Source organism: Urocitellus parryii, chromosome 4, assembly GCF_045843805.1.
Source record: "Urocitellus parryii isolate mUroPar1 chromosome 4, mUroPar1.hap1, whole genome shotgun sequence".
Taxonomy (NCBI): domain Eukaryota; kingdom Metazoa; phylum Chordata; class Mammalia; order Rodentia; family Sciuridae; genus Urocitellus; species Urocitellus parryii.
This window is the reverse complement of record NC_135534.1, coordinates 131,016,808-131,044,125: the sequence shown is the minus strand read 5'-3', so window position 1 is coordinate 131,044,125 and position 27,318 is coordinate 131,016,808. Positions and strand designations below refer to the sequence as shown.

Sequence of the window (27,318 nt, the reverse complement as noted above, 5' to 3'; positions counted from 1 at the left end):
TGTTTGCTTCTCAAAAGAAGAAATACAAATAGTCAAAAATATACAAACAAATGTTTAACATTATTAGCAATTAGGGAAGTGCAAACAAAAATTACACTGAGATTTCATCTCACTCCAAGAGAATAGCAACCATCAAGAATACAAAAAATAATAAATGCTAGAGAGAATATGAAGAAAATGAAACATTTTCACACTGTTGGTGGGATTGTAAATTAACACAACAACTCTGGAAGTTAGTATGAAGTTTTCTCAAAAGACTGGGAAGGGAACCACCATGTGACCCAGCTATATTACTCCCTGGTATTTATCCTAAAGAATTTAAGTCATCGTAGTACAGCATTACGTTCATACACATGTTCATGGCAGCCCAACTCACAATAATAAAAATATTGAACCAAAAATCTAGGTGTCCATCTACCAATGAACAGATAAAGAAAATGTAGTATCCACACACAATGGAGTTTTTATCAGCCATAAAGAAAAATTAAATTATGTCATTTGCAGGAAAGTAGATGGAACTTGAGACAATTATATTAAACAAAATAAGTCAAACTCAGAAGGTTAAGGGTTGTATGTTTTCTCTTACATATGGAAGCTAGGGAGGAAAAAGGAAAAAGGGGTGTATTGACTCACAAAAATTTAAGGCAAATCAGTAGAGAAAAGGGGATAGGAGGAGAGAGGAAGTGAGAAAAAGAGGAAATCATGGAAAATAATATGGGCAAAATTATATTGTTATGTTGTGAGCATGTACAAATATGCAACAACCAATTCCCTCATTATGTACAACACTAAATTCCCATAACAATATGGAAACAAATAGAACCAACATTGGTGGGTGGGCAGAGAAAAATAAGAAAATAAAAATTTTAGTTTATTTTCATTTATTCTCTCACCAGTCATTTTCTTATCTTTTATATGGATCGGATACATTATTTTTCTTCTCCCCAAAGAGTTTAATTTAACTTTTTTTTTCCCTCTACACTTGGCATTGAATCCAGGCACACTCTGCAATTGAGCCAAATCCTCAGACTTTTTTATTTTTTAAATTTTAGACAGCATCTGGCTAAGTTGCTGTGGCTGTCCTATAACATTGCATTCTCTTGCCTCTACCTTCTGATTAGCTAGGGTTATAGGACAGAACCACCCTACTGGCCCCCACATTTTTTGTCTTTTCTTGCAGGATGATTCTGCTAATAATGATTCCTTCTCTCTCTTTCTCTCTTTGTTAGAGAAAGATTTCATTTATTTTTCAATTTTGAAGTATAATTTCTCTGGATATAGAATTCGAATTTGACGCTTCTTTTTATTTCAACCCTTTAAATATTTCACTCTACTGTTTCTTTATGTTTGCATGGTTTGTGTTGAATTTGTCCACAATTCTTATCTTTGTTTCTCTCTTGTTTCTTTTTGGATACTGTTTTTTTTTTCTTTTGGTTCTTGCCATTTGAATTTGATATGCTTGGATGTGGTTTTCTTTCTTTCTTTTTTTTTGTTGATTTGTTTATTTATCTTAGTATATTTCCTGTTTTGTTTTATCTGAACTTCCATGATCTGTGGCTAATATTTTAAATTATTTTAGAAAATTCTCAGCCATTATTCCTTCAACTATTTGTTTTGCTTGAATCTTCTCCTGCTGGTGTTCAAATTACTTGTATGTTACATACTTTGAAGCTTGTTCAAAGATAATTTGGATTACAAAATTGTTTTCCCCGTTTCATTTCAGTTTGGGAAGATTCTATTGAGATTTATTCAAGCACACTTATTCTTTCTTTGGCCATATGTAGTCTAGTGATGAGCCCATTAAAGGCTAAAATATTTCATCCAAGAATCGCATAATATACATTTTTCTCAAGCTCATATGGAACATTCACAGATTATTTCTTTGTAAAAAAAAATTTTTTTGTAGTTGTAGATGGACAGCATGCCTTTATTTTGTTTATTTTTATATGGTGCTGAGGATGGAATCCAGTTCCTCACATGTGCTCTGCCACTGACCTACAACCTTAGCACTCACAGATTATTTTTTGCAACAGAAATATAGCCAGCTCTTCCCTCTTTGTGTAGAGTCTCTAGTGGCTGCTCTCCTGTTTCTAGGATCAATTACTCTCTAGAGTCTTATTCTGTATTATTAAAAAGCATTTGTAATGCTCCTACAGTCCAAATGTGGGATCAAATATCTCCTCCACTTCCTTTGTCCCACACCCATCCCTCACCAATATATGTCCCCAGCCATAATACAAGAGTCTCTTCTAGCAATCATCACTCAATTGTTTGAAGCCACAGTGGCCAAATAATGTCAAATAGATCCCCATCTATCATCAAGTTCACAGCTGTTTAATAGCTGAATGCAGTGGTAGCTGGTAAGAAAAACATCAAAGAAGTTGGAGCACCAACGGAGGAAAGAAATGTGGTATAGAAGTAAAGATGTCATGAAATCATCATGAATTGAAAGTGAAAAGAACCTGACATACTATTACCAGTATTCAGACTTGCCAGGTGTAGGGGAGAATTAGGTGCAATAGGGCTCATCCTGGCTCCACCACAGTTTCTCCCCTTTGTCCTGGCTCCCTGACTACATGCCTATAAAAACAACCTTTAGGTTCTATGAGACAACAAGGCTTATTGTTATGGTTTGGGTGTGAGGTGTCCCCCAAAAGCTCACATGTGAGACAATGCAAGAAGGTTCAGAGGAGAAATGATTGGATTGTAAGAGTTTTAACACAATCATTAGAGGGAAAGAGTCAGCCAGCTAGCAGAAAAGCCAGTGCGAGGAAATTCAGAGCATGTGACTCTCATTCTGAAATGATTTCCATGTACCCTAGACCTGAGGACTCTAATCAATCCCCTCATAGGGATTAACTGACTGATAACTGAAGTGGTAGGGTGTGGCTTGAGAAGGTGGGAATTGGGGGTGTGACTTTGGGGTCTATATTTTGTATGTGGTGAGCGGAGTCTTTCTCTGCTTCCTCATCATCATGTGAGCTGTTTCCTCTGCCATACTCTTCCACCATGATGTTCTGCCACACCTTGAGCCCCCAGGAATGCAGTCTGCTGTCTATGGATTGAGACCTAAAACTGAAAGCTCCCAAATAAACTTTTCCTCGTCTACAGTTGTGTTGGTTGGGTCTTTAAGTCACAGCAGCAGAAAAGCTGATTAAAGCACTTATTGAAGAAGCAAATGATATGGGCTTCAATGTTTAATTTCTGTTATTATTAATACATTCAATGTAGTACACCTATCATCTCAAATTTGACTCAGCCTGAACATTAGAGGGAATGAGTCACCCAGCTAGCAGACAAGCCAGTACGAGGAAATTCAGAGCATGTGACTCTCATTCTGGAATGATTTCCATGTACCCTAGACCTGAGGACTCTAATCAAGAGATGTGGAGGATGAAAGAGTTTGAGTGATTGGCTTGAGGTCACATAAGAAGTCATACCTGGTACCCAGATATTCGCTTCTATTCAGAGAAACGTTGGATGAGGCAGTTAGACTTTGCACTCACAGAGCATCTAGGAAGTAATCTCTCCAAATTGAGGTGAGCAAAGGTGAGCCCACATGACGATTATGTAAGTTTACCAATGCCTTACTGTGGGAGAGAGGTTATGCTGGCAACAAGAATGGGTGATTTCCTCTGTAGGGATTCTTGCTCTACCTACTTATACAACTTTATTTAGGTCATCTTCATTTGTGGCATGGTCCTTGACCAAGTTATATTCTTATGTTTCTACTCCCTACCAGAGGGAACACCCACAGGAATCAAAATTGTTTCCATCTTTGTCTTCCAGAAATTTCTGGGCTCTTGGATCCAAACGTTATTAATATTTTTCATGTTTCTTAACTTAAAACAGAAGTTTTGAGACAAATGTTAGATAGTGTGTTGGATAGTGCCATCCAGATTTGCATGTGGGAAAGATATTTAATTAGTGTTCTGATAAGGGAAGGAGGAGGAGGGCAAAGTTGAAACAGATCCTAGGTTTAAAGAGGGAGAGCTGTTTAATGGTAGCAGCAGCTCCAGTGACTTCAGAAAAAAAAAATGTAAAGATGGGTTTCTTAAGTGGATGGGTGCTATGTTGAAGTCCTCTAGGAGGTAGAAGGATTTTTTAAGGGATGAAATGATGTTTGCTGATAAGACTAGGAGTCAAGGCCCATTAGCTTAGGAACTGTGACAAAACATTGCATTGTCCAACGTTGGCATATTGCTTTATACTAAATAAACAGGCAAAAGGTCCCCACGAATGACTAATATTGGATATCTTCCTACTTTTCAAAGTGGGGTTTTTTCACCAAATTTAATTTAGAAAAATCACATACTGCTTGTAGTTACGAATTTTGTAAAACATTTTCTCCTGTTCCTCACTTTTATTTTGTAGTGCTGAGGATTGAGCCCAGGGTCTCATGTATGTTAGGCTAGTGTTTTGCCACCGAGCCATCCCCCTACCCCCAAATTTGTGCCTTTATGTATAACATTTAATCTTCGTAAGGCTTTGAAGCAGGTAACTTTTCCTCTTTTTACAAAAGGGTAACCCGAGGGATATAGAAACTAGTATATTTATTGGGCTAGCATGGAGAAGGAAGCCAGGAATGGACAGTCCTTACTCCCATATTGTGAGGAATTATTCATATATAAATCACCTTGAACATTATGGTTTGGATTTGAAAATGCACTCCCCACAACATATTAGCTAATGCAGAAATGTTCAGAGGTAAATGATTAGATTACGAGAGTTGTAGCATCATCAGTGGAGCAATCCATTTGATGGAATCATAATTTGAATGGACTACTGGGTGGTCCACATAGACAGGTAGGGTGTAGCTGGAGGATGTGGGACATTGGGGACTGTCCTAGGGGAATGTATCTTATCCCTTGATGCTTGGGTGCTTTCTGCTTCCTGGCTGCCATGAACTGAGCAGCTTTCCTCCACTATGTTCTTCCACCATGTTGTTCTGCATCACTTCAGGCTCAAAGCAATGAAGTCAGCTAACCATGAAGTAAATCTCGGAGACTGTAAGCCCAAAATACACTTTTCCTTCTCTAAGTTATTCTTGTCAGGAATTTTGGACATAGCAATGAAAAACTGGCTAGCACAACAAATACAATTCAATTGACTTAAATAAAAAAGAGAAGTTGTCAACTCAGATATCTGAAAAAAATTGGGAAGGAAGGCAAGCTGCAGGCAGCAGGGTTCATGCTGGGCCTCAGTTGATGCCATCAGGATCATTTTTTTTTATTTGTTTCTATTCATGCCTTTAATTCTAGACTCGCTTCATTTTAAGACTTTGAGTCTAGTAAGTTCATAGATGCATCCTCTAAGTTTCAAGGGTAGGAGAAATGGGTCTCTCACTAGGTCCTTTGAAAAATCCCTTTGATTTTTATTGTCTCCAGTTGGTTCCCACACCCTTTCCTTACAAATCACTGCTACCAGAAAAATGGAATGGTCCTTTTCACCATTTCTGAGTTATATATCATCCTTAAAATAAGAGTAGAGAGGAAAGACAACTTCACTTGCTCATGGTCTGAAACTGAGAAAGGAGTTAGTTCCCCAGAGGGCAATAAGGTGAGTGAATGCTAGGTGACAAAAACAAAACCCAAACATATGTCTACTACAGCATTCTTTCTTACCATTCCATTTCTGCTTTATTCTCCAAAGTGAGGTCATTGAGTAAGCATAGAGTTGCAGGAAGAATGTTGATTCTGGGGAGACTTTTGGAGAAGAAAGAGGTGGATTGATTTTCAGAGCAAGGGTCTTTAAGTGGGAGGAATCAGTTGGAGGACCCAACATCCAGTTGAATAGGCCATCCAATAACCTGACCTCTCATGCACCCTTTCTCATCTTAGAGACAGTTACCCTCATTCCAGGTCAGTGATTGCCACTCCGGAGAACTTAAAACTAGGAATATCTGTGACCTCTGAAAAAAATACAGTCTGACATTACACACTTTGTCCTTCTGGCTTATGCCCTCAATATGCCAATGTTTTAATCCTATCCATCCACCAACATTTCTCTAAATTTCCCCTTTCCAAGAAAAATTTCATAGCCTACCCTTAACCACAAATCTGAATAGCTTCACTTTAAAAGGTCTCCCCCAATCTCCTATCATCTTTTCTGTGTAGCAAATCCAACTCTACCTTTTTTGGACCTGTCATCTAAAATGGGGCTACTTCTCTGGGGTAATAAACACACACACACACACACACACACACACACACACACACACACGTATATTGGTGCCACCATTAAGTCATCATCTACAATTAAATGGTCAGTTTCAATATACCTGAAGAGAATCCTTTCATTCCTTCTGTGATTGGTTTGTGCTAGGCACTTGGGACACACCAATGAGGAAACAAAGCTCTTATTAGGAGTTTATATGATTGCTTTCTTAGTCATTTCCCTTGCTTGTCTACTCAAAACTATTTCACTTTCTTAAACTTCTCTAGTCTCCTCCATTAAGCATATGTTTTGGACCACCATAGAAGAATGAAAACTGAAAAGTTACACTAAATACCTTGAACTTGCATACCTCCTTTGTTCTTTCCTTCCTATTATTCTGAAAAAGATTTCCTTGGATGCCTGCCTTGATTCTCCCAGGCTGGAATCTGTCCGTGCTTTCCAATTCACAGCAGTGTGTTGGGACATTAAGCTTAAATTCTACCTCCCAGGATGCGACCATGTCTACCTTATTGATGGCTCTGTACCCAGCATTTGGTAATTAAAATCCAGTGGGGCTCAGAAACATCTGGAGGGCTGAAGAAGCAATGGGGAGGATTTCACATGGATGTTGTGCTGGGGTGAGGCGATGCTGGGGGCTGGAGTGATGCCCTGTCGGGCCTCTGCTGGGGGCAGGGCCATTCTGGGGGCGGGGCCATGTGGGCGGGGCTACAGGGGCGGGACCAGAGAAGCCGTTGTTTGGCTTCTTAATTGCGGCAGTTGGTCCCAGCTCTGTCTTCTTGATCCCTTTTCCTTTACTTCCTGAAGAGTTGCGATTTGTCTCCAGATGAGGTTCTGCCAGGGGGTTCTGTCACCTGAGTGACCTTCTTCCTGCTCTGTCCGAAGGCTCTTTTTCCCTTCACCTCCATGACTGACCCGGCGGTGGAGCCTACAGGCCGCAAAGCTGCTGCACTCCAGTGACTCAGAAGTGGCTCAGAGGCCTATGTGTGGGGCTGTGCCTGGGAAACATTCATGGAGGAAGATTCTACTAATTAACGAACAATAGTGACAGCGGTTAAGGCTTCACTTCGCACAGGCTGCGCGCGCGCCCTTACGTAAGTAACCTAACCTAAGTCTCATAGCTCATATATGACGTGGGAGACACTAATCCTTAATGACAGGACTGGGCATGAGAAGTGGAATGAATTAGTAGACGAACAGCTCTGTTCAGGTAGGACCCAAGTTAAGGATTGGGCCCAGGGCCTTCTGCAGTTACCTCATGGGCTTTGCCAGGCTCAGAGAGCCCAGTGCCTTGGCAGTGCCTGCAGTGGATAGAAGGAACTGTATAAGGGTCCAAATGCCAGTCCAAACGCTGCATTAAGAAAGCATCATCCCTAATTCTGTAGGACCAGAAACTAGAAGATGGATGCTCAGAACTCATTCTTTTCATAGGAGTCAACAGTTGCTTCAATCTGCTGTCTCACATGGACTCCAGTGAGTCTAGTAGGAGTGGTTGGTGGGTACCCTGGAAAAGGCCTATCAAGACCTAGTGCCAAGGCTGACAGAAATGAGGTCTGCTGCTAAGGTGTAGAAGCAGAATTGTTTGTCACTCCCTTAAAGATCCAGGACAGTAAGATCTGAGGCTCTGCAGTAGATAAGACTGCAAACTTTTTTTAGGTAATTCTTTGTTTAATGATACATTGATTTATTTATTGAATTCCTACGGTGTGGTTTTGTAATTCTACCTCTTCCGAATTTAATCATGCTTAGATTCCGAAGACGTAGAAGGGAATCCTTTTGGTAATTTTCTGTTTTAGAGAGTAATATGTAGCAAATTTGAAAGAAATGAAAAAGTAGAAGGAAGAACCCCACAGATTTCCAGCCTCAAAACAATTAGTCTTAATATTTTGATGTTTCTTTTCAGATATTGCTAAGTTTATCTTTTACATTGCTTAAAAATATGCGCTTAAAAGGAAAAAACACACTATTCATACACATTTTTGTGTTATTATAAGCTGTATCTTTTGTACTCTGTCTTCATTTTCTTCAGGTATATACCCAAGAACGTTATAGCTGGATCAAATGGTAGTACTATTTTTAGTATTTTAAGGACACCTCCATATTGTTTTCCATGGTGGCTGTACTAATTTACAGTCCCACCAATAGAATATAAGGATTCCTTTTTTCTTCACATCCTCACCAGCATTTATTTTTTGTTTTATGATAATAGCCATTCTTTTGTTTCCTGAGCTATCAGAATCCTGAGGAAATCATTGCCTGTGCTGATATCTTAATGTATTTCTCCTATGTTTCCTTCTAGTAGTTTCAGAGCTTTGATCTTATATTAAGGTTTTTGGTCCATTTTGAGTTGATTTTTGTTCAGGGTGAAAGAGAAGGATCTAGTTTCAATCTTTATGTGGATATCTGGTTTTCCAAGTACCTTTGGTTGAAGAGGCTGTCTTTTGTTTAATACATATTTTTGCCTTATCTCTGATGAGTAAGTTGAGTATTGATTAATGTGTGAATTTATTTTTTGGACTCTATTCTACTCCACTAGCTTATATATTTATGTTTATGCCAATATAATTTTATTTTTGTTACTATGGCTCTATAGTATATTTTGAACTCAGGTATTGTGATGCCTCCAGAATTGCTCCTTTTGCTCACAATTTGTCTCTTTGTGGTCTTTTGTGCTTCCATATGAATTTTAAGATCTCCTCCCACCCCCAGTTCTGTGAAGAATATCATTGGTATTTTGGTGGAAATTGCACTGAATCTGTAGATTTCTTGGGATAGCTCAGCAACTGTAACAATAGTCCATGAACATTGTGTGTCGGGGGTGGGGGGTGTATCTTTCTACCAAAACCAAAACAAAACAAGACACCCAAAATAACAAGTACGTTTCCTCATTTAATAAATATTGTCCTCCATTTAGCACAGATTTACACATGTTAGCCCAATCTGCTGGCGTCATGTCCAAGTTGGTAATGGATTTGACCCTGCTTACAGTGAAGGGTGCTTGTGGACCATAGGTTGTTACAGACTCCTTTAATTGTTTCACTGTTTTGAAATCTAAAGCACGGTGAATTCGTTGCCCTCCTGCCTGCTCAAGTACAGGGCATGCTAAACTTTGAGGTCCTGTCTCAGGATTCCATCTATCAACTATGGAGGTTGAGGGCCACTCAGCTGTCTCCATAGGTGGAGCTGTTGGTTGAATTACGCCCTCTCGTGATAGAACGGAGTTAGTAGCAGCCTCCTGTTGTAGTTTCCCCCCTGATAGCTGTTTCTCCTCTAAGCTTTTTTCCTTTAAATTTTCTTCCTCTATCTGACTAGCTGGAGAGACCTTCTCTTTTGCTTGATCTAACATGTTTTCTACCATAGTCTGGACCTCTAACAATTTACTTAACACTCTTTCAGTTTGTTTTTTACTAATTTCTAATCTACTATAAAGATAATGCAACCCAACAAGATAACACAAAACAAAACCAAAACAGAATGAAACAAAAACGGAATAAAAAATCGTTGTATCAATTTTCTCTTCCTCAGGGCCGAACAACTTCAAACCTTGGGCCAACCATTTTTCCCAGTTTTCCTGAGAAATTTCTAGGGATAGGCAGCTTGAAACAAAAACAAAATAAATCAAAACAAGAACACATTGTTTTTTGAAATGGTCACCCATTCTCTCGCATTCCCTCAGGGGTGAGCAATTTCACTTACCTCCCAGCTTCAGAAGTTCCCCATCTGGGACACCAAATGCCGCAGACTGGCTGGGCACAAAATAACTGAGCCACCACACACCTTGTAGATTCAAAAAGCAACTCTTTATTCCCGAACTCTCACCCACACTCTGCCCACACTTCCCGTGAACACACTGCCTCTACCCGGCTCTGCGCACCAATTCTCTCAGAACCCCACAAGAACTCAACGGGAACTCCAAAGAGCAGGTGCCTGAGGCAGCAGGATATTCCCTAATCCTGGAGCTGCCCTATTCCCAGCAGGATCCACCCTAAACCTGGAGCCTCCCTATTCTCAGCAGGATCCACCCTAAACCCAGAGCCACCCTAATCCCTGAGCAGGGTCACCTTTCAACCCCAAATGCCATGCATCATTCCTACTTGGCTACGGCTCTCAGCATCTTCCAAAATAAACTCTGTACACTTTAGTTAGCATTCCTCTTACCGCTTATTCTCCCAGCCCTAAACACCTACTGCTCTATGTTCTATCTTTGTATATTTTCCTTTTCCTAGATATTTCATGAGACTGATATCATATGTGGTGATTTATAATTGATTTCTTTCATTTAACAAAGATTTGAAGGTTCATTAAGTTTGTAGCCTACTTCATTATTTTATTCCTTTTATGGATAAATTAGATTCTACTGTATGCACATACACCAATTGTCCATTCATTGTTTGGTTATGTTGGTTGGTTTCACATTTTGAATATTATGAATAATACTGCTATGAGCATTAGTGTACAAGTTTCTGGATGGATTTGTTTTCACTTCTCTTATGTATATACCTAAGAGTGGAATTGATGGGTCATATGACAATTCTGTGTTTAAATTTTGGGGAAATGGAAAATAGCCACACAATTTTATAGTCCCATAGGAGTGTATGAGTCTTCCAATTTCTCCATATTCTCTTAACCACTTATTATCTGATTTTTTATTCTAGCCATCCTAGTGTGTAAAGTAATATCTTGGTGGTTTTAAATTATAGTTCCCCAAAGATTAATGAGTTCAACTATTTTTTTTCATAAAATCCTTTATTTCTAATGGCATTTAGGGAAGGATGGGGGAAAACAACTGTTTGACATAGTTAACTAGAAACAATTCATTTTAATTATGTGAAAGGAAAAATTTATTTTCTTCTAAATACTTATTTATATGTGTATAATTTGTATGTGTACAATCTCAGTTTTTTATCTACACTGTCATGGTTTAGATATTAGTTGTCCCCCAAAAGTTCCTATGTTAATGAAGGAATATTCAGAAGTGAAATGATTAGATTATGATAGCTGTAACCTAATTGGAACATTTTAGTTTGAATGGACTGAGTGGTGACTATAGGCAGGAGAGGCATGACTGAAGGAAGTAGGTACTGGAGATGTGCCCCACAAGGATTTGCCTTTGCTGCAGCAGCCCACCCTCCTTCCCTGCTCCCCTGCTTTCCCACTCCCTCCCTACTTCCTTCCTTCCTGACTGCCATGAATGGATGAATGGATCAATGGATCAGTGCTCCTCCACCTCCTCCACCATACCCTTCTGCCATGATGTTCTGCTTCACCTTATACCCAGAGTCATGAACTTAGCTGACCATGTACTAAACCTCTTGAACTATGGCCAAAATAAGTTTTTTATCCTCTAAATTTTTTCTGTTAGGTATTTGCATCACAAATATGCAAATTTGACTAACATACACATGTACAGTTTACTACTTCTATTCTTTTTTTCATTTGTATTTTCTATGTAGTTACAAGAAGACAATACTGTGCACTGAATTTTGTAAGGTTACTTCTTGAATGAAGTTGGGGAAGGAATTGAATGACTCCTCAGTGTTAAAAGGCAGAGCAGAAGAGATTGTCAAATTATGCTCACCGTTTCTAATCGTCAATGCTATATACCTGTGTTCTGCATGTGTTTCTTGTATGATAAATATCATGGGAGTATGATTGACACAGCCTACATAGCATATCACCTGAGAGATGGACTTTTAATCATAATATAAAAGATAGGGGACACCACACATATGTCAAATGATAATTATGAAAGTTGAGTATAGGGTGCATGGGGAGTTTTATTGTTCAATCCATCCCTATATGTTTAAACATTTTTGTAATAATCTTTTTAAAAGAGAAAATGTTGACTGCCTCATAAGGAGAGGGAAAGACCAAAAAGAATGGTTGACAAGGTTGGGACAATCTGTCAAAACTAGATTTGAGCTCTCAGTAAAGACACTTTGGGAGTGTAATTCCTTTGAGGTTGGGACCTTGGAAGGAAAACATTCTATATAACAGGGAAAAAGGAGGAAAAGAGGAATTGATAGTGAAGTGTTTTTCATGCCAAGTTCCCATATGAATGGCTTCAGTTCCTTTGTGATTTATGAGTCCAAGACATCTGCTAAGTGGAGATGGCCTCGTTTTGAAGAAAGTGCAGAAGGTTTGAAAACAGTGTGAGTAGTATAGAAGAGTGGATAAGGAATCAGTGACCTAAGCTCCATAAGGCTTGTTAACTGAAAGTAAGCATAGAATAATAACTTGGGGGAATGAATGAGTGAATTATTTCTATTTAGTGCTAGTGTGTATCATGAAGTTAGGGTGGTTCTAGTAGATTTATAAGATTTAAATCCAATAGCAATCAGTCCCTTATAGGAAGACATTCCTGGAAAAGGTAGAGAGAAGGGGTTTGGCCAGAGAGTAAGGATTAAATGGGATTGAGTTAGGCCCATTTGGAGCAGTGCCAAATGTAGGCTGCCTGAGAGATCTTGAGGCCTACCTTGAAGAGGGAAGAAATAAATTAGTAGATAAATAAGTGCAAAAAAATAAAGACTGGAAGTTGGAAAGCTGACAAATTGAGGGCCTCTACTGGAAGGATAGAGGGTGAGGTCAGAGGGTAGGAAAGTCAGGCTATATTACTCCAGTGGCAGAGGTGTTCCTGGACATGGCTGTAAGTGAACTGGAATAGAAGGACCCTAAGATGGGTTAAAAGGAACTAAGAGGTAAGTTATTGGCAGGTCTCTCCAGATGGATGTTGGTGACTGATTCCTTACCCCTGCAAGTCCCTTGCCCATGGAACCCCTGCCACTTTTTGTTCTTCCCAGAGCCTCTACAGAGTCTACTGTCTGAAACACTAAGCTTTAGATACTGCAAATCAATGGCATAACTCTGGAGTAAAAGAAATATAGTAGAATGCAGGGGCTTTGGTACATATATCTTTTTCATTTCTATTTTTACATCCAGTATTCATAAATGTCTCTGGGAAAAAAAAACAATTCAAGAGTACTCTGAGACAATGAAACCCATTATTTTGTATAATTAAAATGCACTAATTTAAAAAAAAAAAGCCTCTGGGAAACTCAACCCATTTTTGAGTCCCAATCTGTGCAAGTGCAGTTGCCTTCCCAACAGACCCCTATTTTAACAATAAATGTGTGCTGAATCTTGGTTAAAAGGAGCATTTTGTGCAGGTCTGTGATAAACCCTCAAATATCTGTGACTCTGGTGCATGGTCCAGGACTCAATTCTGGACTGTGAGCTGCAGGTGATGGAGGGAGATCTACCATGTCTCCAAGAAGTCCATGAAAGTAAAAAATGACGCCTCCATCCTGGAAAGTGAACTGTACACACGAAGGGCGAGATCTTGCATGTTGACACCAAGGTTACCCCCTTAACCCCACCCAAAAAGAGGTATGCCATGTTTGACAACAGCCATACAACCTCATGTACACTTCTGCCAGTATGACTTCAGTAACCACCATAGCACCTGATGAGCCTCAGGGAAGTGCTGACAGGATCACACTGGGAAAGAGTAGTTGTTCACGTGTGGAGGTGATGAGGCATAATCCTTTCTTCCACCAGAAAGGTCATTTTTCCCCTCAGTTTCTTTTTTAAATTTTTTTAGTTGTTGATGGTGCTGAGAATTAAACTCAGTGCCTCACACATGAGAGGCAAGCACTTTGTCACTGAACCACAACCCCAGCCTCCTTTCTCTTTTTCTTTAAAGCATCTTTTACTTCATCTCAGCTTTATCTTACCTGAGAGTAAGGTAACTGCTTGGTTAAAATTCCTAACATCAACAGCTGGCAAACCTTTTGCTTCGCAAAAATACCAAGTCCAGGCAGCATGAAAAAGTAACCAGCAAGGGGAAACTCTTCCCTTAAGTGATTTTCCAGTAAGGAACCCCAATGGCATGTTCAAAGTTTGGTTCTTTGTAAGATATGCCTTATTAAAAACTTCTTAAGCAGCACCTACCCTGCTCCTAAAACCTACCCCAATCACCCAGAATCCACTGCAGCAGTACCCCCCAAACGTTCTCAAGCAAGTTTCACCCTTCTGTATGAACTTCTGATAACTGACATGTTTGTAAAAAATGACTAAGCCACTCTATTAACCATTCTCAAAATTGTTCCTGTCCTTGACTCTCCCCCCCCCCGCCCCTCCCTCTCATTGTAATTGGACACAATACCTTTATTTTTATGTGGTGCTGAGGATCAAACCCAGCGCCTAGAGGCGAGCGCTTTACCGCTGAGCCAAAACCTAGCCCCTGGACTCTCTCTTTAGGTATAGAAGACCTATCTTCCTCACTGCAGGGGGAAGGTGTGGGATGCCATATATAATGCCATGAAGGTTAAGCTAAGGGGTAGGAAGCAGTGCCACCTCCTCAGGTTTCAGCAGGAAGAGGAAAGGTGTTTTTTGAAAACATGATATCCCTTCCTTAAGGAGAGGTCCAGGAGATTTGGTCACCTTTTTAGAAGTCCAGAGAGGCAATCAATAAAAGCTGAACTACTTTCTCCCCTTCCCTAAACACAAGGAGTAGGTTGCCCAAAACCCAAACCCCCAACACAAGAAAAGACACCATATATTGTTAGAAAATTTATTGGGGAAAATCAGTATTCTCAAAAAGGGATAAATTATTTGGGGGGAAGAAAATTTTCTTTCTCAAAATTCTGGAGAAGCATTTTCTGTTTGAATAACAGGGACAACTCTCCCAACACAGTGCCTTTAGCAAAAGGAGCAGCAGCTGGAGCCACCTGACCAACTCCATGTTTGCATGTAGTATTCAGATGGAGCAAGGGTTCCTTGTGTGGCATGGATGGGTGATGCTTCTGACATATCATCTTTTCCTGTACTGTCACACTTTTCTGGGGCTGTCTGCCCCTGTCCATGACCCATCTGTTATTCCCTGTAGGACACCTCTGACCAACAAAGCCAACTTCTTGGCTGCAAGATTTGGCACTTGGCACCTTAGCACAGGGAGTCTTGACATTGAAGGCATGTTTCTGGACGGGTTCTGCCTGAACCGGCAGTCCAGTCTTGTGCTCAATTTTCCCAGGCCTCATGGGGGTGGAAAGAGGCTTTTGTGGGGCGGTGGCCTCTACTCCATGCTGACCTGCTAGTTTCTCCTCTAGGATCTTCCCAATGTCTGTCATGATTTTCTGAGCTTCAGTATTCCCAGTAAAGGCAGCTTTCTTAGCTGGGTTTCTGCCTTGCACAGATGATGAAGAGCTGCCCTTTTTCAGAGAACCCTCTTGCCCTTTGCCTTTTATGCCAAGATAAAGCCTTTGAAAAAAGTGCTTGAACTGGCTTTTAAAATTGTTTTCAGGAGAAGGCTGTCCCTTCAGTGATGGGGCTGAGGAGGACTTGCTCCCAAGTGCCTCCTTTACTGTTCTGTCTTGAGGGTGGGGGAGCTTCCCTCTAGGTTGGCGTGTCACCAACCCTGCATCCCCTCCACCAAACTTGCCTGTTTGGGGTACCAGAGGGCACACCCTTTTTGATGCTAATGGTACATTCTTGTCCCGACACTTACATAAGACATGTGTCGGGATCCAGGGCTCTTGCCCCTGCTCTATGTTGATCCCTCTGTTGTCACAGTGGGCTTGTAGCACCTGAGGAGCTGCCATGTCCCCACTAGAGGCACTATGAAAATGAGTGTAAGTCTTAGAAGTCAAGGTCTTAGGTGTCAAGGTCTTTGAAGTCAAGGTCTTGCACGTCAAGGTCTTGGAAGCTAAGGTCTTAGATGCCAAGGTCTTGGAAGTCAACTTATCTAAGGCCATAGTCAACTCAGTAGAAAAGCCTGGAACCAGGCCCTGCTCCCTGCTCCCCATTTTCATCTTCAACTCATTAAGCAACTGATTTTTAAGATCTAATGATTTGGAATCTTTGAGAACTGATATTCCTTCTGGGGGCCTTTCAATGGTCAGGGTTGATTCAACTTTACTCATTTTCATATCTGTCCCGGAGGAGCTTTCTGACTCTGTGGTCGTCAGGCTGTTGGTAGACTGTGATCGAATAGCACAGAGCTCCTTTGCCTTGAATATCTCCCTTGATTTGTTAGACATGGGAAAATATTCTAAATTCTTAATCATTTTTCTCTGAATCTTTTCTGTGCTATTGCTGGGACTCACTCCCTTATTCCATGATTTGGGTCTGGCCCCAGCCTGCTTTGTGGGCAACTTTGGGCTGCATTTATTGGCTATTACAGTCTGTTTCTGACTGTCTTTATCTTTGTCACTGTGGGGGAAGAACAACGAAGCCCGTCTGTCACCCTTAATTGCCTTGACATTCTCTGTAAGCTCAGGGTTGGTGTGAGAGGGTGAATGTGTTAGGGCCCTCTTATTTTCCTTGCTCACAGGTGAAGTGGCAGAAAGAGTATGATCTAGAGTAGGGCCCGAAATCATTGTTCCCACCTTGACTACATGAAAAGTACTAATGCTTTCTTGAAGGGGCTTGGAGGCCCCAATTTTAGAATCCTTGCCAGAAGTAAGACTGGATGAGGAGGAAATGTTGGAGCGAACTGAGGACCAGGATGGGGTTCCTTTCATTTTGAAGATGTCTATGGATTCCTGGACTTTTTGGGGAAGCCCATACATCATCCTCTTATGAAACAGTTTAATATGGTCTTCCAACATCTTTTGTTTGTTGGAACCAAGGAAGGAAATATCCTGGGCGGTATTGAGGCCCTTCTTGTCCTCACACACCAGTGGTGCCAAATCACTGTGTTTTGTTTGGCTAGGGGATTTCTCAGGACTAGTCAATACCGGCTCCATAGAATGCAATGATCTATTCACAGTGCCAGGCATCTGACACACATTGATTTCCTCAAATTTCTTGCTCAAGTGTGTTTCCAGGGCTTCTGTCAGTTGTTTCTGAACTGAGCTCTCCTCTGAGATCTTTGATTTTTTTCCAAAAAGGCTATTCAATTCGTGTTTTAGGTTTGTCTGAAAGTCAGAGTCTAGATCATTATCTGGAGCCCCCTCTGAGTCACTCAATGGATCATCTTCTGTGCCAATCTCTGGACTATTTACTTTCTTCACTGTCTCCCCTGGTGGAAGTAATTCTGAGCTCTTCTCATGGAAACTTGTTGTATGGCTCAATTGTAAATCTTTGCTACTTTGACCCTTAAACAAAGAGATCCATGAAAGTCCATAAGTGGACTTTGACTCAGATATCTCAGAAATTTCTGTTTCAGGACTCATCCTTGACAGAGACTCATGGACTCTGCGGGGCAGACCCCACCGGTGTTGAATAAGCCTTTTCCGAAGGTGGTGCTCTAGCTTCTTCCGAAGCTCTTTTTTGAGGGGAAAATCTCCCGGAATGATGGTTGTTGGAGCATAAGCCTTGGAGGACCTTCTATCAGATAAAACACTGGGAGCTGGAGGACAAAACTCTTCCTTGGATTTTTGAACCACAAAGGGTACACCCCACAAACTTTCCTGTCCTTTCTGTAATACATTATATTCCAAGTCATGAATTTTGGATGGCATGAGAGATTGTACCTCATCCTGGAATCTATGAATCCTCACTCCACCATCACTAACCTGAGATGAAATAGGTGGTGATAAGGTAGGAACCGAGAATTGAAGCTGGTCCTGGGGTGGGACAGGAGATTGGCCCAGTGCTTGGGTCAAGGGTTGAGATTGGATCTCAGCCAAGGACAGAGTTGGGGGAGGGGTTAAAACTAGAGATTCAGGGGCTTCAATGGATGTTGGCATTGAATTGAAGCAGACATAGATTGAACAGTCACCTGAGACAGGTACTATAGATTTCAAGGACTCACTGTGCAAAGATGGGAGACCCCAGAAGAATTGGGTACATTTTTTAGGTAAGTTATCCTCAAAGGTCTTAGGATCTGGGGACTGGTGGTCTACCTGCAATTCCTCTGATTTTCCTTTACTGCTCTGTGAAGGAAGGGAGACAGGTGAGTCCTGTTGCTCAGCAACCGACTCTAACCTTTTCCCTGAAGAATTCAATTGGCCGGCTGGCTTAAGTTCTTTTGGAAACGATTTTGTTTCCTTTTCCTTTTTGTTCTGCATCAGGAAATCACCCTTCTTTTTTATATGTCTCTCCAGAAGGGCCAAGACATCAGGGCATAGAAATGAGAGGTTTCCAGGCTCTACAAGGATGGCTGCAATAGCACTCTCAAAAGAGGCCTCAGGAGGATGGAGGTCGAGAAGGTTTTTGTCATCATCAGAGGGCTCCAATTTAGATGGAGACAAGTGTTCAGCATGAGACTTGTTTCCAGAGAACTCTGCCACTGGAAGGCTTGCACTGTCAGTGCATGTGGTTGTTGGGACATTAGTAGACAACCCATCAGGGCTATCCACCAGAAACAAAGTAGCTTCAGGTTGGAGAACAGGTTTTGTTTCTTGACTGTCAGTTGGTGGGGGAAGGGTTGGAACAGGTGGGGGAGGGGTTGGAACAGATGGTTGAGGTGGGATATGATCCACTGGCAATTTTGATCTCAAAGGAGAAGACTCTGGTGGCAGAGAGTCACCCCGTAATGAGGGTCCAGGTAGGTCAATTAAAGGGTTAATTTGGTCAGGTGAATGAATAGAGGAAGGAAATAGAGTTGGCTCAGTTGAAGGAGTTGAAACTGAAGCTTCCGGAGGGATTGCAGAAACAACAGAGGACAGAAAAACTGATGACTCTCTCAAGGACGTCACGGAAGACACACGGGACATAGAATTAACAGCATCTTCCAAGGACGCCTTATAGATCAGTTGACTGACCTTAGCTGTTGTTCTATTACACACCCCACAGAGCGGGTCTGGACATAACAGTTGCCGAAAGTGGAGGAAATCATTATTCTGGCTCATGGGACTGCAAGAGACAGAAAGCCAAAGCTGTAACCAGAACCACTACAAGGGAAGCAAGATCTGCAGTTCTATGGGTGGTGGGGAGCCCGCTACCTGCTCTACATTCCACACATCTATGACCTCACAATACCCTCCCCTCCCAAGTTCTTTATTCACGTACCCATGGCTACGGCTATCCCTCCTGTGATGAGGGCATATTGCAAAGAATTCCTGGGGGACTGAGTAAAACATGCCAGGAAAGGGATCAGTAAAGAAGGGAAATGACTAATCACCTTCTCAGAATAGAAAGCAGCTTCCTCCCCTCCTCTGCTTCTCTCCGGCAAGTTCTCCGACCTGGAAAACCAGGACAGTTGGTTATATATAGTAAAGGTAAAAACACAGGTTATCATTCAGGAGTTTTTACAGGAAACAGGATATTAAAGTCAGAAAGCCCTAAAAACCTGCAGATAAGGTCATAAGTGTCAGGGATAATAGTAAGAAGGTTCACAGGTATATGTGGTTCCATTCAGAAAGTACTTTCACCTGTACCATCCTACATGCTGCTCAAAACCACCACCTGAAGCACAAGAGTCAGTAGCTAACTCAGAGAGGAATCTAATCAGCCAAGAATTAAAGTAGTTTACACCATGTCACCAGACAGAAATTCTGACTCCAAGGCAATCAGGGGTCTTTGGACCTCTCACAGGGCCACCTTCTTGGCAGTAAATGTCCAAGGCCCAGGTCCATCACTACTTCATTCACACCCAAGGAAGGGTGGGCAGGGCAGGGACTCTGAGGAATCTCTCAGGTCTCACTGCCTTCTCCTGAGCCTCTCCTCTGAGACCCTGTTTCCTGAGAGAGACTGCACCTAGAAACTGACATCCTCCAAGATCATGGAGCTGGAGAGATAGGAAAGTTCACCCTTATAGAGCTCAGGTTGAACAGGCAGAACCTTACCTCTAAATGCTCCATTTTTCCTTCTCCTTGTTCCCTGACGCTGAAAACAGAAAGAAAAGAATGAGGGGCTGGGGCTCATTTCTTTTACTCCTTTCGTGAACAAGCTTAGACATTCATTAGGCAAGAATTGGACAACTCTTCATTTTTAATTAGTAGAAATTGTATTCCTTCCTTTTATTCATCTTGAAGGGCAATGAAATATTTTCAATTTTTTACTTCTCTGATAATTTCAAAGGACATTTTTGTCTGTGAGATTCCACATTTGATGGTCTTAAACCCTCTGCTGAAGGAGGGCATAGAATCTGAGGCCAACAGTCTCATCTGTGCTCCCCCTGGGAACCCTGTGTCCTGGGGCAGAGCTCAGGCTACAGGCTCTACTCAGAGGGTAGCACTGCTGTCCTGATCAGCCCCATATGAAGGTGAAGAACATCTGACACGGGAATGAGACTCAGAGTCTAGTCAGAAGAGACCCGTCTCCTTCACTCTCTATCCAGACCAATCTGGAACCCTCCACCACACCCCAAAAGATAGTCTGAGCTTCAGATGGAAACCTTGGTCCTTCCTGAACCTCTGACTTCTTTCCCTAAAGAGTGAAGTTCTATCTTGTCCTCAGACTTCCCAAGTCACATCTTTTTTGAGCCAACCAAACATTTAGTAATGTGAGCATGGAAATAACAAATCCCATTTGACATTTCACAAAACATTTCACATTTGACAAAATCAAGAAACCCCCTTGGGAGTTCTCTGCTTCCTTACCTTCTGGATGGCTTTATCTTTCTTGAGTGTTGGTGAAAATAGTTTCAATACCTGAAAGGACAGGTATAGAAAAAGCAATACCAACCCACTCAAAATAGTACTTTGGGGATCAATATCCCAAAGAATTGAACTAAGATCAACCATGGTTCATTATGGCTATTCAGCAAAGAGAGAACATTCTTCATTGTCTTAAGTGATGGATTGAATAGCCCAAAGCAAATGAGTTCTGAGGGTGCCTGGGCCTCTCTATATCTCCCGGCTTGCATCACACACCATTGAGGAGTCACAAAGGGAAAGGGTTCTGAGGGCGGGGAGAGAAGAGGTTGTGCCCCTCCTCCACCTGCCCACCAGCCAGCAGGTCCCTCTGCTCAGGTCTGTTGTTCCATTTCCCAGTCCACTCTTTCCTCATGTCATGCCTTCATTACCTCAGGGAGCATTCCTGTTTGTTTCATGTGTAACCAAGATGTTTTACATGAGTCCCCTTTTTACTGTTTGGATCCCTTGACTTACACCCCCACCAATTCCACTGCCTTGAAAATCTGACATACACTGCCTGGAATTTTTGCTTGTACCAAGACATTTACACTCTTGGGTCACCTACATCCTTAAATCTATCATCTACAGAAAGCTTTTGCTTTACTCTAACTCACATGTAAAACTTAATGTTCTTTCCATACTTATGTAGTTTTATAAGTTTCAATAGCAGATTTTTGTTTCAATCAGCCTGTAGTGTCTTCGATCACAGTGGCTGACTCTCGTTAAAACTAATAATTTGTTAGTCAACACTCTTGAAACAAAAATAAACATTAAAAAAACTAAATAAAATTGAAACTTCAAGTGATCTTGGAGATAAGTTTATAACGTTTGTTTTTTTCTGAAGTAGTGAAGATTAAACATAACAAAGACTATTGGATGTGCTCTATTTCCCGCCCCCTGACAAATTGATCCAGTGTTTTCAAATCTGATAATCAACCGTCTCATTTTTTTTCAATTCTTCATTCATGATTTTGATCTAACTTGCTTCTAGCTACCTATGGTCCCTGCCTCCATATCAATTTCATAATGCTTATATGACTTTCTCAAACCAGGAAGAGGTTATGGTGTGCTAAGGAATTGAACCCTCAGTCCTTGGTGGCAGGAAGCCACCTAAAATGTCAGAACCTTAGGGCAAATTCTAGTCTTGAAGAGCATTACCCTTGTGGGACACATAATTTTGATATTTTCCTAAAAAAATAAGAGTGTCTTGCCATGAAAAAAGCTATTAAGATCTGTGCTATATAAGCACCCTACTACTAATGGAAAATCAACTGCCTATCATACATGATTCAAGCAAAACTTTTGATATTTAAATAGCCCCAATATTGCCCCAGCCTTCTTCTTACACCTGCTTTTTAAAACCCTTTATCATCATGTCAGCTATCCTCCTAACTGTCCCCTAACTTGTCATGACTTTTTTAAACCCTGAAACCTCTTATCTGATGCCCATAACCCAGCAGCATTATTGATCTCTTTGACAGGATAAGGCAGCCTCCAAGCCAAGCAGTGTCTATTCAGTTAGGCAGGAGCAGGTACCCTGCCTTGAAGATCCCCCATCCTTTTGATATGCAGCCTCAGTCAGGTTTCCATTTAACAAATATTTACTAGTGAAGACAAGGAGACATGGACAGCTATAAGTCACAGGCTCTGCCCTTATCCTTAAGGAGCTCATGTTGAGACTGTAGAGATAAGTCCTACACAGTTGAAAAGCTGTACAAAGGCAGAGGAAAAGTCCAGAACCCCTTAGCATTTGTTAATTCCCAAGAGATTTGTGGAGTAGGTCAGAGACTGTGGGTGTTAACAGCTAGAACACATCATGCTCTATACCAAGGCTTCCCTGCCTGTCTCCCCAGTTTTCTGAAACAAAATCACAATCCTTTGGCAAGATAAAGAAAATCTTTCCTCTCTCTCTCTCTCTTGGCAGGGGGTGGGTACTGGGGATTGAACTCAGGGGCACTCGACCACTAAGCCCCAAACATATAAAATATCTGATAATTTGACTTCTTCCTCTCTTATTTTTATCCCTTTTTTTTCCTTCTCTTGCCTAATTGCTCTGACTATAATTCCTAGCACTACATTGGATTAAAGTGGTAAGAACAGTCACCCTTGTCCCAAATCTTAAAGGAAATACTTTCAATTTCCTATAAGCCTTATTTTGTATTTGAGATAGGATCTCATTGAGTTTCTTAGCACCTCCCCATTGCTGAGGCTGACTTAGAACTCATGATCCTCCTGTCTCAGCCTCCCAAGCTGCTGAGGATCACAAGCATGTGCCATAGTGCCCAGCACCTGTTCTCTTTAAAATGGCATTGTTGGCTATGTATTCTTTTTTTTTTTCAGAAGAAGATATAATTAATTTTATTTTTCCATATTTTATTGTTACATTATAGTTATACATAATGGTAGGATTCATTGTTACATATTCATACATGCACACAATATAACAATATAACTTGGCCAATATCATTCCCCAAGATTTCCCCTTTTCCTCACTTTCTCCCTTCCACTGGTCCCTTTCCTCTACTCTTCTGATCTTCCTTTGATTTTCATGAGATTCTCCTCAATCATTCTTTTCCTCTTTCCTCTATAGTTTCTACATGAGAGAAAAAATCACATAACCCTTGACTTTCTGACTTTGGCTTATTTTAGTTAACATAATATTCTCAAGTTCCATCCATTTTCCTGAAAATGACATAATTTAAAACTCCTCTGTGTATGTACGCCACAGATTCCTTTCACAGATTCACAGATCCATTCATCCATGTTGGACACCTAGGCTGGGTCAATAGTTTGACTATCGTGAATTGTGCTGCTATAGTATATTTCTTAGGATAAATGCCAAGGAGTGCTATAGCTGGATTATAAGGTGTTCCCATGCCTAGTCTTTAGAGGAACCTTCATACTGATTTTCATAAAGGTTGTACTAATTTACAAGCCTACCAGCAGGATAAAAGTATTTCTTTTAAAAAATAAATGTTGGCAAGGATGTGAGGGAAAAATATATAACCATCCATTGTTGGCGGAACCAACCTAGGTGTACTTCAACAAATGAATGGATAAAGAAAATGTGGTATATACACACAATGTAATATTACTCAGCCATAAAGAAGAATTATGGCATTGTAGAGGTCTTTCACCTCCTTGGTTAGATTTATTCCTAAGGTCATTGGGTTTTGAGATTTTTTGGTTTATTTTTTGTTTGTTTGCGGGGTTTTTTAGCTATATTGGATAAGATTTCTCAGCAGATTCATTACTGATATAGAAGAAAATTATTGACTTTTGTATGTTGATTTTTTTAACCTGTTACTTAGTTGAATTTATTAATTCTAGCAGTCTTCTGGTAAATATTTGTGGATCTTGTAAGTATAGGTTCATATCTGCAAACATATAAAATATCTGATAATTTGACTTCTTCCCCTCTTATTTTTATCCCTTTTTTTCCTTCTCTTGCCTAATTGCTCTGACTATAATTCCTAACACTACATTGGATTAAAGTGGTAAGAGCAGTCACCCTTGTCCCAAATCTTAAAGGAAATACTTTCAATTTTCCTCTATTCACAAAGATGTTGGTTTTAGATTTGTCATGCATAGCCTTTATGATGTCAACATAAGATCATTCTATCCTAGGCTAAAGAAAAATTAAAGGGACATGAATAGGAAAAGAAGAGTTCAAACTATCCCTATTTGCCAATGACATGACTCATGATTCTCTATTTAGGAAAAAAAAACTCTACCAAAAACTTTTAGAACTCATAACAAATTCAACAAAATAGCAGAATATAAAATTAACACCCATAAATAAATTGTGTTCCTATACACCAATGATAAATTAGCTAAAAAAATAATTAGGAAAGCTATCCCATTCATAATAGCCTCAAAAAAAAGAAGTACTTGGAAATCAATCTAACAGTAGAGGTGTTAATTAATTTTGCTTATCCCCCATGTTCGTGGATAAGCAAAATTAATATTATCAAAATGGTCATGCTCCCAAAAGCACTATACAGATTTAATATAATTCCAATGATGTTCTTCATAGAAGTGGAAAAAGCAGTTAAGAAATTTATTTGGACAAACAAGAAGCCCAGAATAGCCAAAGCAATCCTTAGTGAGAAAAGTGATGCAGGAGGCATCACAACACCAGATTTTACATTATACTGCAGAGCCATAGTAACAAAAATGGCATGGTACTGGCACCAAAACAGACATGAAGACCAATGGTATAGAATAGAAGACACAGAGACAAACCCACATAAAAACAGTCACCTCACACTAGACAAAGGCACTATAAGCATACATTGGAGAAAAGATAGCTTCTCCAACAAATGGTGCTGGGAAAACTGAAAGTCCGTGCATATCAAAATGAAATTAAACCCCCATCTCTCACCCTGCACAAAACTTAACCTGAAGTGGATCAAGGACCTAGGCATTAGACCTGAGACCCTGAACCTACTAGAAGAAAAAGCAGGTCCAAATCTCCATCATTCAGCTTAGGAACCAACTTCCTCAATAAGACTCCTAAAACACAAGAAGTAAAATTAAGAATCAATAAATAGGATGGTATCAAACTAAAAAATTTTTCACAGCAAAGGAAATAAGAATGTGAAGGGAGAGCCTATGGAATGAGAGAAAAATCTTTGCCACCTGCAACATACACACACACACACACACACACCTGCAGGATATATAAAGAACTCAAAAACTTAACACCAAAATCACAAATAACCCATCAATAAATGGGCAAAGGACTTGAACAGACACTTCACAGAAGAAGAATTATGACCAGTCAACAAATATATGAAAAAATTTTCAACATCTCTAGCATTTAAAGAAATGCAAATTAAGACTACATTAAGATTTTTATCTCACTCCAGTCAGATGGCAATTATCAACAATCAAGTAACAAATGTTGGGGAGGATGTGGGGGGAAAGGTACTGCAAATTGTTGCAACCACTCTGGAAAGCAGTATGGAGATTCCTCAGAAAACTTGGAATGGAACCACCATTTGACCCACTCATCCCACCAAAAGGACTTAAAATCAGAATGCTACAGTGACCAGCCACATCAATGTTTATAGAAGCTTATTTCACAATAGCTAAGCTATGGAACCAACCTAGGTACCCTTCAACAAATGAAAGGATAAAGAAAATGTGGTAAGGGTGAGGATGTGGCTGAGTGGCAGAGCACTTGCTTTGCATGTGTGAAGCACTGGGTTCGATCCTTAGCACCACATAAAAACTAAATAAATAAATGAAAGAATGCTGTCCATGTACAACTATAAAAAAGAAAAGAAAAATGTGGAATATATACACAATGGAATATTACTCAGTCATGAAGAAAACTAATGGCATTTTCCAGCAAATGGATGGAACTGGAAACTATCATGCTAAGTGAAATAAGCCAATTCCAAAAATACAAAAGCTGAATGTTCTCTCTGATATGTGGATGCCAGCACACAATAAGGGGTGCAGGGTTGGTAGGAAGAATAGAAGTTCATTGGATTAAATAGAGAGGAATGAAGGGAAGGGAGGGGGAATGGGAATAGGAAAGACCATAGAATGAATCAGACATAACTTTTCTATGTTCAAATATGAATACACAACCAATGTAACTCCACATTGTGTATAACCACAAGAATGGGAAGTCATACCCCATGTATGTATAACATATATAGATAGATAGACAGATAGATAGATAGATGCACACACACACACACACACACACACACACACATACACACATATACACACATGGGAGGAAAAAAGATTCGTAATGAAAAATGAAAGAATTATCTTCACTGAGGTGGTCAAAACTGTTGATGGGCACGAATGGTCACTGCCTGTGCTGGACTGTCCTCGTTTCCATTTTTCTTGAGCTATGTGCCAAGAGAAAGAGAAAGAGCAAGGGTTGGATGTTTCTGACCCCTTTCTTTTTCTGTGTTGCTCACTAAGCTTCCAGTTGGAAGCCTTAAACCGAAACTGGTTGGAATAGCTCTCGCCTTCCCTCCTCAGCAGTATAAGGCAGGATGGCATGGGGGGTACTGTCGACTGAAGTTCAGTCTGAACAGACCAGAAGGATGCACTGTGAGGGAAGGGCTGCAGCAAAGTTTTTAAAGGGAAGTTACAGCGGCTGGGGTTTAGCTCTACTCAGGCCTGAAGGATTTTGTTGGTGGATACCTGTTCTGGAAACATTAGACCAACTCATTCCTTAGGCCAGGCAGATGCTGGTCTCTGCTGGGAGTCTGGATCTCAGGAGCCTCCCAAGATTTCTATCACAGGGCAGGGGAGCCAACCCTGCGCTGGTCTTACACATTCCTCTGCACACTAATACAGCCTTCCCAGGCTCCGTCCCTGAGAGCAGGCTCAGTCCCAGCCTGCTCAGCACCACCAGCTGCAGCATGGCTTCCTCAAGGTGGCTCTCACCTCAGCTCTGCGCTGGCCAGTTGAGAATCACAGAGCGCTTTTCAAACACTGCTTCACGGTGCAGCCTTGGGATCTGCATATCTTTATTTTATTTTTATGTGGTACTGAGGATCGAACCCAGTGCCGCGCACATGCCAGGCGAGCTCGCTACCGCTTAAGCCACAACCCCAGTCCCTGATCTGCACGTTTTTTAGGCAAAATT

The 27,318-nt window shown here is 40.8% G+C and overlaps 1 protein-coding gene across 1 annotated transcript; it reads right to left on the bottom strand.

Moving 5' to 3' along the window:
* Nucleotides 1-14,874: 14,874 nt before the first annotated feature.
* On the bottom strand, nucleotides 14,875-20,804 carry LOC144254324 (spermatogenesis-associated protein 31D1-like). The gene is made up of 5 exons (XM_077797330.1): nucleotides 20,661-20,804; nucleotides 19,828-19,944; nucleotides 19,129-19,186; nucleotides 15,117-18,919; nucleotides 14,875-15,030 (listed from the first exon to the last, which is right to left on the bottom strand). Exons 1-5 carry the CDS (start codon nucleotides 20,802-20,804, stop codon nucleotides 14,875-14,877), a joined length of 4,278 nt encoding a protein of 1,425 aa, XP_077653456.1.
* Nucleotides 20,805-27,318: the final 6,514 nt, after the last annotated feature.